Source organism: Mus pahari, chromosome 4, assembly GCF_900095145.1.
Source record: "Mus pahari chromosome 4, PAHARI_EIJ_v1.1, whole genome shotgun sequence".
Taxonomy (NCBI): domain Eukaryota; kingdom Metazoa; phylum Chordata; class Mammalia; order Rodentia; family Muridae; genus Mus; species Mus pahari.
In genome coordinates, this window is record NC_034593.1 from 122,904,524 (window position 1) to 122,920,776 (window position 16,253).

A 16,253-nucleotide genomic window follows, 5' to 3' on the forward strand; every position below is an offset into this window, starting at 1 on the left:
AGGCAGGCAGATTTCTGAGTTCGAGGCCAGCCTGGTCTACAGAGTGAGTTCCAGGACAGCCAGGGCTACACAGAGAAACCCTGTCTCGAAAAACCAAACCAAAACAAAAAACAAAAACCAAGGTATAGGCTATGGTTTAATTTTTCAACCCTTCTGGTCAATGAATCATAAGTTCCACTATGAAATCTTTTCAAGGGAGATGGAAAACCTGCAAGGCACTGCTATTGTAACTCAGCAGCAGTTTACAGACAAGGGAACAGATGACTTAAGACAGTGGAGGCTTCTGTTTTCAGGGCCCGCCCTCCCTCCATGGGGTAGTTACAGGACATAAACGGACGAGGGAGGAGGAGAGGTAGAAGTGGTTTTGTTTGTGCCTTTGTGAGCAACAACCACATAATGGTGAGAAGTGAGGGAAAGAATTTGGTGATGGACGGGTAAGCGTATCCTTGGCCAGTAGTCATCAGCCGGTCTGCGGGGGCGTGGGGTAGTGGGTAGACAGTGAGAAGAACCGAGAGAAGCAAGTGACTTTAATTCTGGAGTGTTGACTACTGAAACTTCAGGAAATGAGGGACGGAGGTCAGGCCGTGAGGGAGCCTCAGCGTTAGAGGATTCGTCCCTCACCAGCCATCACCTCCATGGGCTGTGCTGACTATGCACTTTTGACCTACGCACTCAGGTGTCTAGAAGTAGCAGCCCTGAGCAACTGAGTGGAGGGGCAGTTTGCCAAGGCCCTTTCTCCACAATCTTAAAGGAGCAATTTAATGCGTTCATTCCAGACGTTACCACCTGCACAACTGGTTTTCTACAACTTGAGCCATTAAGGGTCCATGTCTTTGGATTGCACTGCAGGATCCACCATGGGCCGACTGGAAGGGAAAGTTATTGTCCTGACAGCTGCGGCTCAAGGAATTGGACGGGCATCTGCCTTAGTGAGTTCATACCTGCTCTTGTTTACCTCCCAAATACTGCTGTCCGGTGCCAGGGTTTTCAGTTCTCCTTTACTGTTTTCTGTTCCTTTTCCCTTTCCTTTCTTCTTCCTTTGGTTTCTTCCTCCTCTTCTCCCTTTCCCTCTCTCTCTCCCCCTCTTCTCCTCTTCCCCTCTCCCCCCCCTCTCTGTCTCTCTCTCCCTCTTCCCTTCCCCTCTTCTTCTCCTTCTCCTCCTTCTTCCTCTTCCTCTCCTTCCTCTGCTGCTTCTTTCTCCTCCTCCTCCTCCTCCTCCTCCTCCTCCTCCTCTTCTCTTTCTTTCTTTACGCAGCTTGGAATTAAACCAAGGATCTCAAGCACGCTAAGCACACACGCCCGCCTCTGAGCTGTATTCACATCGGTGCACTAAGTCTTTACCTTTTATACTTCTGGTGTCTTTTTCAGTGTATTTGTATGCGTTTATATGTGTGTGTGTGTGTCTATATGTATATGACTGTGTATGTGCATGTGTGTGTGTATGTGTGTTTTTATTTGTATGTATGTGTGATGTCTATACGTATATGATGTGTATGTGCATGTGTGTATGTATGTGTGTTTTTATTTTTATGTATGTGTGTGTGTGTGTGTGTGTGTGTAGGGGTGGGTAGCACATATAATAAAGGTCATAGAGGTCAAAGTACAACTCTGTGGAATTGCTTTTCTCCTTTCTCTTTGACATGGATTCCAGGGATTGAACCCAGGTCTCTAGGCCTGTAAGATGAGTATCTTTATCCACTGAACCATCTTGCCAGCCCACTTATCTTAAGTTTAAAAGAAAAGTCACTATTCCTGAGAGGAAAGAGGGAATTTCTTGTACTTATGTGAAGGCATCACATGACCTTCGACTCTGAGACTCAGACCTCTCCCCCAGGTTACCTGCCCCATAGTGACCTCACCTGACTGCAGGGCTCTGGAGGGTGCAAGCTCTCTATGACTCTGTCAGTTCAAGATCAAGACCCCAGAGGTTAAAACTCTTGCCATTTTTCTTGCTGAGGTGCCTCAGTTTCCCCCTCAGTGCACCGATACTGACTAATAGTGCACTAGGATAAGATGCAGAGTGTGAGCTGGCGTTTATGTGATTGCTGCGCCGTCCTCAGAGGGAAACGCCCACTTTTCTCTTAGATTTTCACTCATTGCTCACAGAGGCATGTGGAGGCCCTAGAGAGGGCTCGGCAGGTAAAGGCACTGCCATCCAAGCCCTGAGACCTACGTTTGACCTCTGGGAAGAAGAAGAAGGAGAAAATGACTCCACAAAGTTGTCCTCTTACCTCCAAATTCATGCCACGGCATGGACCCACACGTGTACAAATACATACATGATAAATGAGTAAATGTAAATAAACAAAGAGGTAAAGCATAGATATGATCTCATCACGGAATAACATGACTGTAGAAAGCTAGAGGCACTGGGGATTGTTTGTTTGTTTGTTTGTTGGATCAGGGTCTCACCATGTACCCCTGGCTGTCTCTGTGTAGAGACCAAGTTGGCCTCAAACTCACAGATATCCAAGTGCCTCTGCATCTCAAGCTCTGGGATTAAGGGCACGCACACCCAGCTCTGAGATAGAGTGTTTGGTTTGGGGTTGCTTTTTGACGATTGATTATTTTTACTTTTATTTATTTTATGTACATGAATGTTTTGCCTGCGTGCATATATGTATACCAAGCACATACTCTCAGATCTCCTGGAGTTGAAGATACAATTCTGAGCTGCCATGTGGGTACTAGGACCCAACCTACGGGCTCTGAAAGCGTAGCCCGTGCTTTTAACCACTGAGTTTCTCTCAAGCCTCAAATTAAAGGTTTGGTTTTATTTTTTGAGACAGAGATTCTCTGTGTAGCCCCGGCTGTCCTAGAACTCTCTATAACCAAGCTGGCCTCAAACTCTCAAAGGTCTACCTTCCTCTGCCTCCCAAGTGCTGGGATTAACATTTCAAAAAAAAAATTACTGGACTGTTTAATAGTAAAAGGTTAAATTAAGATGGAAAATATAATCCCCGTTGCTCCAATGACTGACAAAAATAACCACAATGCAGTAAGGGGGAGTGAGATGAGATATAGAAATATCACTCATTTTATATGAAAAATAGCAAAAATAGCATGAAAGGAAACAAAAATTCTTTCCGATTTTGAAAGCAATAAGCAAAGGACTGATTTGTGTTTGTTTCTGGCAGGCTTTTGCAAGAGAAGGAGCCAAAGTCATAGCCACAGATATCAATGAGTCCAAACTCCAGGAGCTGGAAAATTACCGAGGTGAGCCATTTGCCTGCAGGCTCATGGTCAGCACGGCATAGGAAGCAGAGGCACGGAGTGAGCATCACAAGGACACGCCAGCTGGTCCACACACCTTCTCTCCCAGCCCTGCTCCTTCATAGCCTATCAAATCTGTATTCTGGGGCCTACGGGAAACAGTCTGTACATGCTTAAGGTCTTCTGTTACACCATGTGCTGAGGGATGTCGCTCCCAATTACAAAGTTCTGTGAGAATTAACAGTTGCCAGGTTAACTATTAATGACTCGTTCACTGCTGCTCAAGACTCCTCCGGAGCAGCCTTGTCCCAGGTAACAGGTAATATGATCCTCTTGTATTCTTGAAAAACTTTCTGTAGCCCCATTAAAAGCTAAAAGGTAGGGGAAAGTCAGTTGGTCATTTACTTGTTTGTTTATTTATTTATTTTTGCATTTTATCAATACTTTTATTTTACTGGAAGGAAAATTGAGACATTTCATGAAAAGCGAAATCCATTTTACACAACAGAGATTTTTTTTGTCTAATTTTGATTTTATGTGTATTTTTATTGTCTAATTTTGATTTTCATGAATGGCTTGCCTGCAGTAAGTGTGTGCAATACCCCTGGCAGCCAGAAGAGTGTGACAGAGCCTCTGGAACTGGAGTTACAGGCAGCTATTAACCAGCGTGGTGTGCTAAGAATCAAACTCAGATGTTCTAGAAAAGCAGACAGTGCTCTTAACTGCTGAGCTATCTCTGTAGACCCTAACAGAGGGAGTGGAAGAGGAAACTTTAAAATTTGTATATCTTTAGAAGAGGTTTTTTTTTTTTTAAAGATCTATTCCATTTTTATTTATGTATGTGTGAGCCTGTGTATATGTGAGAACCCACAGAGGCCAGAGGGGACGTCAGGTCCCTCTGAGGGGGTTGCAGGCATCTGTGAGTCACCTGATGTGACAGCTGGGATGGGCGCTCCAGTCCCCTGATGGGCCAGTGTGTGCTTTTAACCACAGAGCCACGTCTCCAGCCTGAGATGTGTGCATTTTAATGATTCTCTTGTGATTGCTAAATGCCAGTGGTGGACATGAGTCATGGACAACCTAAGTGGAAAGGCTACATTCTTTACACTGCACACCGCTAAACAGCCACATCTTCACGGTTACGTACTTTATGAGTTCTCTGCAAACACTCTCTTTTACTTATTTGTCAGGTATTCAAACTCGAGTCCTTGATGTCACAAAGAAGAGGCAGATTGATCAGTTCGCCTCAGAAATTGAGAGGATTGATGTCCTCTTTAATGTTGCTGGGTAACTGTAAACTTTTTATTTCACTCTGAGAAAGTCATCTATGATTTTATTAAATGAGTATTGATAGTATAAAAGAATGATTAATTAACAGAACGTGGCCTATTCCTTGGGAAGTTGGGATAAATGTCACACACCCCTGTACGATTCAGCAAGTGAAACAGCTATGTCACTTGCTATGAACTTGGAGCCCATAGGCAGTTTAAGCTAATGAAAGAAGTGGGCACTGATGTAAAGTCTGGAAATTAAACGAAGCAGTGGTTTCTGGTGTTTCATTTTATAAGTGATCTGCTTGTCTGTCTGCAAGACTGTATCTATAGCCTTGTCTGTCTGCAAGGCTGTATCTATAATGGAGACATAGCAATTGACTTTTGAGCATCCATTCAGTCTTCTGCTTGCATCTGTGACATTCCAGAGGCAGAGGATGCAGGAAGCAGTCTGTGACTCTTGCTACAGGAAGCTGGCCAAGTGACTAACCTGTGGTATTTCGAGAAACACTCCTGACCACATCTTATAATTGGCTACACAATCTCAGTCCAGAGGACCAAGTCAGTAAGGCTGCCCTGGTCAAGAGACTTCCCTAAGGAAGAGTGACTTGTAAGGGGGCAAGGTTGACTTTTTTTTTATTTTGTTTGTTCTTCCTGGCTTGGTACTGCTAGATGCTAACAGCCACAATGTTACTTCACTACACTGATACTATATGGAGGTTTGCCTGCTGTGCTAGAGGCAGACAGCCCCAATGCTACTTGACTATGCTGACAGGGACACTGGTTTTCCTTCCAGTTTTGATTTCCCTGTAGAACCGTAGCCTGTGCCACTTGAGGGCACTGTTGCCCTGGAAACAGAAATGAAATGACCAGCCATTTGAGAGCACTGATGTTCCCAGTGCACTGTGTGAGAGGCAGCAGCAGGTATGTGGAGGTCAGAAGTCAGAGGACAACTTGCAGGGGTCAGTTCTCTTCTACAGTGCAGGGTCTGGGCATTGAACTCAAGTCCTTAGGCTTGCCAGCAAGAGCCATGGCTGAAGACTATCTTTCATTTTTATTTTATTTATTTTTGGTTTTTCAAGACAGGGTTTCTCTGTATAGCCCTAGCTGTCCTCTCACATGCCTCTCTAGCTGGCCTGGAACTCACTCTGTAGACCAACCTAGCCCCATACTTAGAGAGATCCACCTGCCTTTGCCTCCTGAGTGTTGAAACTAAAGGCACAGACCTTAATTGCAGGAGTGTGTGTGTGTGTGTGTGTGTGTGTGTGTGTGTGTGTGTTGTTGTTGCTGCTGCTGTTGTTGTTGTTGTTGTGGCTGTTGTTGTTGCTGCTGCTGCTGCTGTTATTGTATTAGTTTGCTCCTATAATCCTAGAGATTATACACAGGGCATGCTGGCACATACTTGCCTAGTGATTCTTTAATTGTATTTTTTCCCTCTGTTTAATCACTCAGTTTTGTCCACCATGGAACCATCCTGGATTGCGAGGAAAAAGACTGGGACTTCTCAATGAATCTCAATGTCCGCAGCATGTACCTGATGATCAAGGCCTTCCTTCCCAAAGTAAGGGACTGACAGCCTGAAAAGGGTGTCTGCTTTCACCCTGGGCACACGGAGGACACGCGCGTGTATTTGAGTGTGATCATAGGTTGACTAATGAACATTTATAGCAAGGCAGTTTATAGAGATTTATCCATTTAACCCTCTAGCTCTTACATTCAAGGAACATTTATTAAGCATTTTCAACACTGAGGAGACCCTCCAGCGAACTTAACAAAGTTCTTTTTTTGAAGAGAGTTCCAATTAGGACAGGGTGAGGAACTCTATTGACACATAAGTATGTCATGTAATATAAGTTGGGGTGGTTACGAGTATAATGCAGACACAGTTCCTAGGATAGAGGTCCTCTCGGACCTCACTGGCAAATTGGGATTCTCAGAGAAAACGAAATGAAGGAAGGGGCGTCTGGGGAGATGGACCAGCTTCTTACTGCAGGAGAATCATCCTGTGGAGTGAATGATGTTTCATAACATCAGCTGAATACACAGGGCACACCTGCGAGGGGAGGAAAAAGCTCACGTAACTAGCAAGTGAGTAGAGTCAGCTATGAAGCCCTGTAGCCAGCCTTCTGGGCCGGGGCACTGACTGTCAGGGTGCTTGTGCCCTGGGGAGTTTTTTCCCTACAAAGGGTTATTCGGTTATGGTTTGTTTGTTTGTTTGTTTGTTTATTATTAGTTTGGGTATTTTGCCTGTGTGTGTGTATCTGTTTACTCCCAGAGGCCAGAAAAAGGCATCAGATCCCCTGGGACTCAGACTGGAAGAGCAACCAATGCTCTTAACCCTGAGCCATCGCTCCAGCCCCTTTCTCTTGTGTGAGACAGAGTCTCACTATGAGCCCTAGCTGGCCTAGAACTTGATATAGACAGAGATCTACTTTTGTGTCTCCTCCATGCAGGGATTAAAGGTATATACACCACGGGGCCCAGCCTACGTTTTACTGTTTAAACACAGCATCAGTGCCTTTAGAGTGCAGAGCTCTTCTGGTTGCCCTGGAAGGGTGTAAATGAGAGCGCGTACCCCTGGCCTGCACGAGTGTTTAACGCGCGAGCGGCAAGGAGTGAACGGGACAGAGGGAGCAGGGCCAGCTCAGCTGCCATGGAGACACACTTTCTCTGTTTTGGTTTTTCCAAGACATGGTCTCCCTGTGTAGCTCTGGCTGTCCTGGAACTCACTATGTAGACCAGGCTGGCTTTGAACTCACAGAGATTCCTCTACCTCTGCCTCCTGAGTGCTGGAATTAACAGCATGCACCACCACGCCCGGCTCTAAGGAATGCTTTTTAGGTACTTGATTTGTGCTTAAAAGGGATCTTTGGTCAGCCCACATAACATTGGATTAGCTATCCCTTTACAAGTTTGTTTCTGGACTGGAGGACGACTCAGAGGTTTAGGGCACCTGCTGCTCTTCCAGAGGACCTGAGTTCAGTTCCCTGCATATAATGACTGCGGTCCACAGCATTCAACACCCTGTGCTGGCCTCTGGAGCTGGAACATTCACAAGTGCAGCATATACTCACGCAGACACCATCGCCTGAATAAAAACGATACCTTTTGCCCTTTTATAGCTTATAGATGTTGTTTGGGATCTTAATGTATCTGTTGAAGACCAGTACTTTGTATAGGACTTGGGGGAGAGACTGAAGGAGATCCCAGAGGACAAGATGGTGGCACAGATATCCAACACATTTGTAAGCACAGATCTGAAGCAGAGGCTCAGGGAGTGGCTCTGAGGTACAGTGCAAGTGGAACTTAGGCTCCTAAGGGAATGTTAGTTCTTGATACACCCATGCCCGATTATAAGTTCATGATTCTAACACTGATAAAATACCTTTCTGCTTTTGGAAAAAATAATCAGTGACTGTGACATAGAACCCGAAGGCCTGGGCACCGGCTGTTTAAAGTGGCTTTTCCACAGGGGCAGGGGAATCATCTGCAGTCTGAGCCCTTGGGAGCTTTGAGCAAAGCATAGTCTTAGTGGGAAAGATGACACTGGCATCTTGATCTCTGGTCTCAGACACTGGCGTTCGAGTCCCTAAGCACTCTGAGCCTAGGAGTCATATGTCCTAGGAGATGGTACGTGCACCCTCTCATGCATGGTCTGTCTCTTCCGTCCGTGAATGAGGAAGACACATTTTGGATCACTTCCAGCCCTAGGTGTCCACGGGTTTTCTGTATCATTAACTATGACGCACAATTGCCAGGGTAAAGTTTTCCAGGATGGAAAACCAACACAGATCTGCAAAGTCATTTGGCCAAAAACATAGGAATTGACAGAAGGATTGATTCCCAGATAAATGCACAGCCAACCATCCCTAGATTGCAAGGTCAGTCAAGAGGCAGAGACCAAGTCAAAAATACTATAAAAAGAGTAATTGCAGAATGCTGGTTGGCCTGAAGAGAAGGTCTATTTCAGAAAGAAAAAAAAAGGAGATATCTTTGTTCCATGAATATACTTTTTATTTACTTTTTATTTACTTTTTCCCCTAGCTGTGCCTTATCAGGGTTGAACACAGAATGATTCAGAAAACCCTGGCTAAACGAGTCCAACGTCTCATTCCAAAGGGTGGCCAAACATTGAACCTCGTGGCTTAGAATGCCAAGAAACGCCAGTGAGCTGAACTGAGCTCTGGCAGTGGGGGCAGAAGGGCTGTGTCTGGGGTACTCTGGGGTGATTCTCTGCTTGAGGCTCCTGGAGATCAGTTGTTCTGAGCCCCTCACTTCACGGGCATCCTGTGCCAGGAGCCAGGAAGAAAGGCGCACGTGACAGCTGACAGAGAGCTGTCCCCCCCTCTCCCCCACCCACCCCGAGACAGGCAGGAGACAGAGTGGAGAAGGCAATGGGAGGACTGAGTGGGCGGTGTGAGTGGTAGGCTTATGACTTACATCTCTGAGGTGACTGAGGGCCTGAGCTTTGCCCTGGAAATTACTAAATTTCAGAAGACTGGCGACAACTTGTATCATAGCCAGTCGTCTCCATACTAAACTGAGCTTTTCCTGTTGGTTAATGTCAGATAAGAAAAAGATGATAAACCAGATTTTTTTTTTTTTTTTTGAGACAGAGTCTTACTACAGATCACTGGCTGGCTTAAACTCACTGTGTATATATCAGGGTGGTCTTTAACTCACAACGATCTGCCTTCCTCTGCTTCCTGAGGGCTAGGATTAAAGGGGACAGGGCAGGGGGAATTATGTCTGGCTTTAAGATCCCCTTTATCTTGTACAAAGGCACTTTGCAGGCAGGCATGGTGGCGCACACCTTTAGTTCCAGCTCTCAGGGGAGGAAGAAGCAGGTGGATTTCTATGAGCTCAAGGCCAGCCTGGTCAACAAATCAAGTCCAGGACAGTCAGGGCTTCCCAGAAAAATCCTGTCTCAAAATAAGAAAACAAAACAACAACAAAAACAAACAAACAAAAGACAACAAAGGCTCATTTAAGTAACTGTTGCTTCCTCTCTACTTCGTCCCTTGGCGTGGCTGTCACCTCAGCCTCACCTGTGTGCTTTTCTCCCACACAGCCCCATCCCTTGCAGTTTGTCCTGTATTCTCAGATTTCGGGTATAATAAGCCCCAAGTATTAATATGGAGAGTAAGAAAAATGCCACAAGGAAGTGGACCTTCTTGGCCACCCCAGCTCTGAAGCCTGCATTCACAAATTCCTACATTTCTTCTAAGTACTGGTAAAGAAATTCAGCCAGCAGGACATATTTTTCCCTAAGTCCCTTACACGGCGTGTCAAGATCGGTGTCTGGAAAGAACCGTCTTTATTTGATTTACAGGATGTCGCAGCCATGCCAGACATCCTGCTCTCTGGCTGGTGTCCTGTCCCTAGCAGCTCTCTGGGCTCTGCCGCTCCCCACTGACTCTGCTTTCTTTGCTGTGCCCTCCACTTGACAAGAGGTTTCCCGGAGAAGCTGGTACCCTGGGCTGACGTGGCGGTGCGTGCCTGTCATCCCAGCTCTTGTGAGGCAGAAGTACGAGGCTCCTGAAGGCCAGGCTAGGCTGTAGTTTAAGAGACTGTCTCCAAAAAGAAAGGGAAAACCAAAGAAAGAAAAGGGTCTAGGTGGCTACGAGCCGCTGCACATTGTGCCAGTGAAGGAGTATGCCAGCCAGCACCGTGCAGAGGACTGCTCCTTGTCTTGGCAGATGCTTGCTCAGAAGTCTGGCAACATTATCAACATGTCGTCTGTGGCCTCCAGCATCAAAGGTAGTAGTGCCCTCTTCAGAGTGGGGGTTGGGGTGAGTAAACACACACATACACACAAACATAGACACACACACAGACACAGAGAGAGAGACACATACACAAACACAGACACATACACACATACACAAACACAGACACATACACACATATACAAACACAGACAAACATACATACACATACACACAGACACACAGATAGAGACACACACATATCGACACACTCATACAAACATACACACACACATACACAGAGACACACACAAACACACACAGAGAGACACACACATATACACACAGACACACTCATGCACACACACAGACACACTCATACACACACATAACACACACACACACACACAGTTCTTTCATGAGCTGTGGATTTTAGAACTAAACAAACAAGTTCATGAAACCCACATGAAAATTCAAAATGGCTTTAAAAAAAAAGAAAGAAAGAAAGATCATAAGTGGCTTATGTCATCAGGCCTATTGTTATAGCTGTTCCACTCATCAAATTAAATTTAAAAATTACTGTCTTTGCCTTTCCTTTTAACCCTTCTCTATGTATGGGAGTGAAAATTGAATTAGGAGAAGAAAAGATTTATCACTGAAGTAATACGAAGTGATATATTGACTGCAAGCTGAGCTGGAAGCTCCTTGGGACCAACAAAAAAAAAAATTGTTTTTAAAGTACAAAAGGGGACAGATTCTGTCTTGTGCTTCTTATAGTCTCAGGTAGCCCCCAGAATTCCTAATTGGAGCCAAGGCTGACTTGAATTCCTCCTGATCTTCGAACCTCTGCTTCTGAAGTGTCAGGTTATAGGGGTGCAGTACCAGACTCTGAGTCTGTGTTCTGCACTCTAGCAGAAGCTTGCACAAAGTGCTCCATACACAAGCAGGCCTTGAGGTTACAACTCAGACAAGGCAACTGTGGCAAGGCAGGGAAGGGGCCAGGACTAAATGGAGAGCTGTCAGAGCCTAGCATTGATGGGCTTGTGAGTTTGATATCTGAGGGTGCAGGGGGTGGGGGGCTCTGTATGAGGAGGTACTGGGAGGAGGGGGCATTGATACTGGGATATAGAGAGAATAAATAAATATATTTTTAAAAAATATTTATTTTATTAATATACACAAACATACATACACACACACAAACATACACACACAGACACAGAGAGAGACACACACATATACACACATAGACATACTCATACACACACACAGACACACAGATAGAGACACACACACACATCGTGTGTGTATGCGTCTGTGTTTACGTATGTGTGTATGTGCCTGTGTGTGTATGTTTGTGTGTGTGTATGTGTCTATGTATGTGTATGTGTGTATGTGTCTGTGTTTGTGTATGTCTGTATGTGTCTGTGTTTGTGTATGTATATTTATATATTAATCACTGCCAAGACGGCATTCTTTCTCTTATAAAATATGAAACATACGTGAGCGGAATGTAAGTGAGGTGGCCTTTATACTTCTTCATGTACGAAGTTTCTGAAAAGAAATGAGGTTTCCTACCTGTTGCAGTGAAACCCCATGACAGTGACCAGTGGGCGACGGCTACAAAGTATGAGTAGAATCTCAACACCAAGTCCAAATTAGGTTCCACTGCACTGGTAGCACTTTTGGCACTCAGACACTGTCTCCTATCCCTATGACAGGAGGAGACCCTAAGTCAGTCACTCTTCAAAGGGAAAGCTGATTTCAAAATGGTTTTTTTTTAATTAAAACAATAAAAATAAAAATAAAAAGGAGGGTGATGGGAAGAAGTGAGAAACGGTGTGTATGGGGGGGGGGGGACTCTTCGGTGCTCCTTTCTGAAGAAACAATGTCCCTGGCTCCCTCTCACCCAGGGGTGGAGAACAGATGTGTGTACAGTGCTACCAAGGCAGCTGTGATCGGCCTCACCAAGTCCGTGGCTGCAGACTTCATCCAGCAGGGCATCAGATGCAACTGTGTGTGCCCAGGTGAGCCTGGGGTTGGAGGCCTGGGAGCCTGGCCTTTCTTACGTGCCATTTGGCACCATAAAACATTTTCATCGGCTTATTTACCACATTGCTCTCCACCACGGACAGACATCGAAATTAAAGGTTTGCCTTTGTTAAGAGAGCAGTGTAGCTTTTTCTGGTCAGAGGTTCCAAGTCACTTGGAAGAAGCCTCTACGTGGGTGAAGGATTTAAAACAGCTGGGCAATGGTGGCACATGTCTTTAATTCCAGCATTTGAGAGGCAGAGGCAGGCGGATTTCTGAGTTCGAAGCCAGCCTGGTCTACAGAGTGAGTTCCAGAACAGCCAGAGCTACACAGAGAAACCCTGTCTCGGGGGGGGGGGGGGGCGAGAGAGAGCGAGAGCGAGCAAGAACCTGTTGACCATGGTGATGTTGTCCTTGCTGAGTAGAAAAGCAGAACATTTCCATGGGACAGCAGGGGACAAGCAGGCAGAAAGTCGGGGTGGGGGGGGAGCCTTTGGGAACACAGGGGTCCACCAAACTCCCAAACAACCAGTGACTCCGAAATCAAAAGGATGCTGTGGCCTGATCTGTAAGTAAAACTTCCTGGAGACACTCCCACCTGGATGGCTCACGCCTTCTTGCCAGAGTAGAGAGGTTGCAACAGATCATATAACTCAAAGCAAAACTATTTCCTACCGTTATGAAAAAAACAAAAGTGTGATTGCCCTATGAAGAAGCAGAGAAACCCGCTTCACTTTTTATGTGTTATTCCTTTGTTTTCTGCCTGCCTGGAACTCACTGTGTGAACCTGGCTGGTCTACACCTCGCAGGGATCGGCCTGTTTTTTGCCCGCTTGCTTCTGGGACTGAAGGCAGTACATCACTATACCCAGCAAAACCACTTTTCTTAAAAATTGTGGATAAGCTATAGTTTCTAGGTAACCGGGTCCGGTTTGTTCTGGTTCCACCCACCCCATACAAGCTCAGGGTACCTAACAAGGGTGATTAGTGTCTTCTGAAAAGAATGGTGTCTGGGGCTAAGGTTTTTCTTTTTGTTTTGTTTTCAGAAAGGGTATCTCTGTGTAGCCTTGGCAGTCCTGGAAATTGCTCTGTAGACCAGGCTGGCCTTGAACTCACAAAGATCCGCCTGCCTCTGCTTCCAGAGTGCTGGGATTAAAGGCGTGCATTGCCTAGCTCTACTAAGGTGTTCAATAGTCCACAGCCAGAGTTGGGGTGATCTACCAGATGGGAATGCCAGAATTGAGGGGATGTGTTGATAGGAAAGCTGTGTGTCCTTTGGGGAAGTCCCATAGAAGATTCTATTTGATTCTCGGGTTGGGAACCACAGACTTCCCCGGGGAAGCGATTCACTATTGGCCAGGCCTGCACTACAGAGATTGGGATGCGCTATCCCATTCCTCTTTGGGTGGAGATGAAGCCACAAGTAACATTGAGAAAAAAGGAAAAAGAACATTCACTGTCCACACTTGACTATACCTGACCTTGGTGGCATTGGTCATGGGGTGGGGGGGCAAAAGATCTAGAATATGTGGTTATTTCCACAGCTAGAATATTCACAGGACTTGGAAAATCGAACTCTAGAACAAGGAACTAGCTGTGAGTCGCAGAGGCCATCCCTGAAGCAGAGGAGTGAGTGAGTGTCTGGGTTAGTGCCAATGGTTGTGAGTCACCATCTCCAGCCAGACGTGTAGACGTGGCACAGCAGACGCCAGGACATGGGCTCACACTAGCTTTCATTTAGTATTTACCATGCCAGCCACATGTAAACTATGACACCCACTCAGCACTTACAATTGTAGGATTTTGAGGACTGCTATGATCAGCTCAAGGTGAACATCGGCTGAGAAAAGTTTGGACTTTCTGTAGGCTATTGACAAACAAAATGTGAGAGATTTTGTAAGTTAGGTAAATGGATGTCTCTTCTGTAGTAATGGGGGAGATTCAGACTGTTGCTGATGGGGAGAGTATATCAGCTGAAAGTTTTGCCTATGTGTGGCAGGATGTGTGTGTGTGTGTGTGTGTGTGTGTGTGTGTGTGTGTGTGTGTGTGTGTCAGGATGTATGTGTGTGTGTATCAGGATGACAAATGATACCAAAATTAAGAAACATTTTCAGAACCAGAGATCAGATCTATGTGGGGTTTTTCTCAATTGTGTGGTCTACAGACAAAGATAAGAGGAGTCTTCAAAAGTTTATTTTTACCTCCCTCCCCTCCCCCATGTGTTCCTGGCCAGCTCCCCCCTTTTCTGTCTCTATTCCCTTCTCAACTCCCTTTCCCATGTCCTAAATAAACTCTATTCTATACTTTAAAAAAATTATTTTACACCCACAGAGAGAACAAGTGATTCCCCAGAGCACTGTTATCCTGAAAACAAAACAAAAAGCCAGTGTTCTACAGAGAACTTACAGATTACATGAGTCAGGGGAGAAGTCCAGACAACTATATAGGCTTGGGTACTTAATGGGTTTTAACTTTTTAATCCTGCTTATTTTTCCTCCTTTTTTAAAAAAAAATTGATTGATTGATTGATTGATTTTATATATATGAGTACACTGTAGCTGTACAGATGGTTGTGAGCCATCATGGGGTTGCTGGGAATTGAACTCAGAACCTCTGCTCACTCCAGCCCCACTCATTCCTGCACTGCTCGCCCCTGCCCAAAGATTTATTTATTATTATATATAAGTACACTATAGCTGTCTTCAGACACACCAGAAGAGGGCATCAGATCTTATTACAAATGGTTGTGAGCCACCATGTGGTTGCTGGGATTTGAACTCAGGACCTCTGGAAGAGCAGTCAGTGCTCTTAACTGCTGAGCCATCTTTCCAGCCCTTATTTTTCCTTCCTAAGAAAAACAAATTATGTTTTTATTAGAACTTTTAACAATAGTTTAAAAAGCATATCTGAAACCAGTGGAAGCAGATAGATTAAGTCTATGGCAGCCGTGAACTTGAGCCCAGGATCCCCATGGTGAACTCGGCAACAGAGCAGAATGGTTTGCAATCCTTACAGCAGACTGCTGAAGCTCAGACGCGCTGTTTTCTGCTTCTCTAGGCTCCCTTGGGGACTAGCTGAGATAAGGCAAAGATACTTACAGATCTATAAATCATCAAACAGACACAGCATGACTGTGTGTCACCGAGAGAGCGGGTTAATTCACCCAGAGTCCCAGCCTGCTGTCACAGAACCACTATGGTGTGTGTGCATGTGTGCGCACGCGCATGTGCGTGTGTGTGTGTGTGCGCACACGTGTGCGTGCATGCGTGTGTGCGCGTGTGTGCGCGCGTGCGTGTGTGTGTGTGTGCGCGCACGTGTGCGTGCATGTGCGTGTGTGCGCGTGTATGCGCGCGTGTGTGTGTGCGTGCGTGTGTGTGCGTGTGCGTGTGCGTGTGCGTGTGCGTGTGTGTGTGTGTGTGTGTGTGTGTGTGTGTGTTTTGATGACCCTTAGTGGTCAGGCACGTAGAGCTCAGAGTGTCATTTAAGAGAAAGGACAAAGATTTCACTGCTTGCTTATCGTGTGGGAAAGGAGTTTAAGGTTTAATTTCCCTTTCAATTGAAGTAACCACAGTGAATGTCTTCTTTGGTTTAGGGACGGTAGACACCCCATCTCTGCAAGAACGAATACAAGCCGGGGACAATCCCGAAGAGGTACATACGTCTAGCAGTTTGAAAGTGTTCCAACCTTTCGGCTAAAATTAAAAGAGAAAAAAAATTTTAAATGCCCTGTTCCTTATCTAGATAGATTTATAGATCTATGAATCTACAGAGAAAAAGAGGTGGCTACCAAGGCCTGGGGGAGGGGAAAGTTGCTGCTTGCCCAGTGGAGATTTTCATTTTGCAAGATGAGAAGTAGTATCAAGGAGCTTGCAGCCGACGGCACTAAGTGTTTTGTACTTTTGTTTTTTTGTTTTTTTTGTTTTTTTGTTTTTTTTTTTTTTTTTTTGGTTTTTCGAGACAGGGTTTCTCTGTGAAGCCCTGGCTGTCCTGGAACTCACTCTGTAGACCAGGCTGGCCTCGAACTCAGAAAT

General features: G+C 45.5%; 1 protein-coding gene across 3 annotated transcripts in view; it reads left to right on the plus strand.

Moving 5' to 3' along the window:
• Bdh2 (3-hydroxybutyrate dehydrogenase 2) overlaps positions 1-16,253 on the plus strand; it is a 22,422-nt gene that overhangs the window by 2,032 nt on the left and 4,137 nt on the right. The window contains exons 1-8 of one of the 3 annotated variants that reach the window (XM_029538122.1): positions 381-399; positions 777-929; positions 3,138-3,216; positions 4,404-4,500; positions 5,937-6,045; positions 10,184-10,244; positions 12,106-12,219; positions 15,815-15,873. In XM_029538122.1, coding sequence (XP_029393982.1) covers positions 828-929; positions 3,138-3,216; positions 4,404-4,500; positions 5,937-6,045; positions 10,184-10,244; positions 12,106-12,219; positions 15,815-15,873 — 621 coding nt within the window. In that variant the 5' untranslated portion in view covers positions 381-399; positions 777-827. Of the gene's footprint in view, positions 1-380; positions 400-776; positions 930-3,137; positions 3,217-4,403; positions 4,501-5,936; positions 6,046-10,183; positions 10,245-12,105; positions 12,220-15,814; positions 15,874-16,253 lie in introns of those variants that run through there. The other 2 variants (XM_021196498.1, XM_021196499.1) reach the window with 2 other exon arrangements.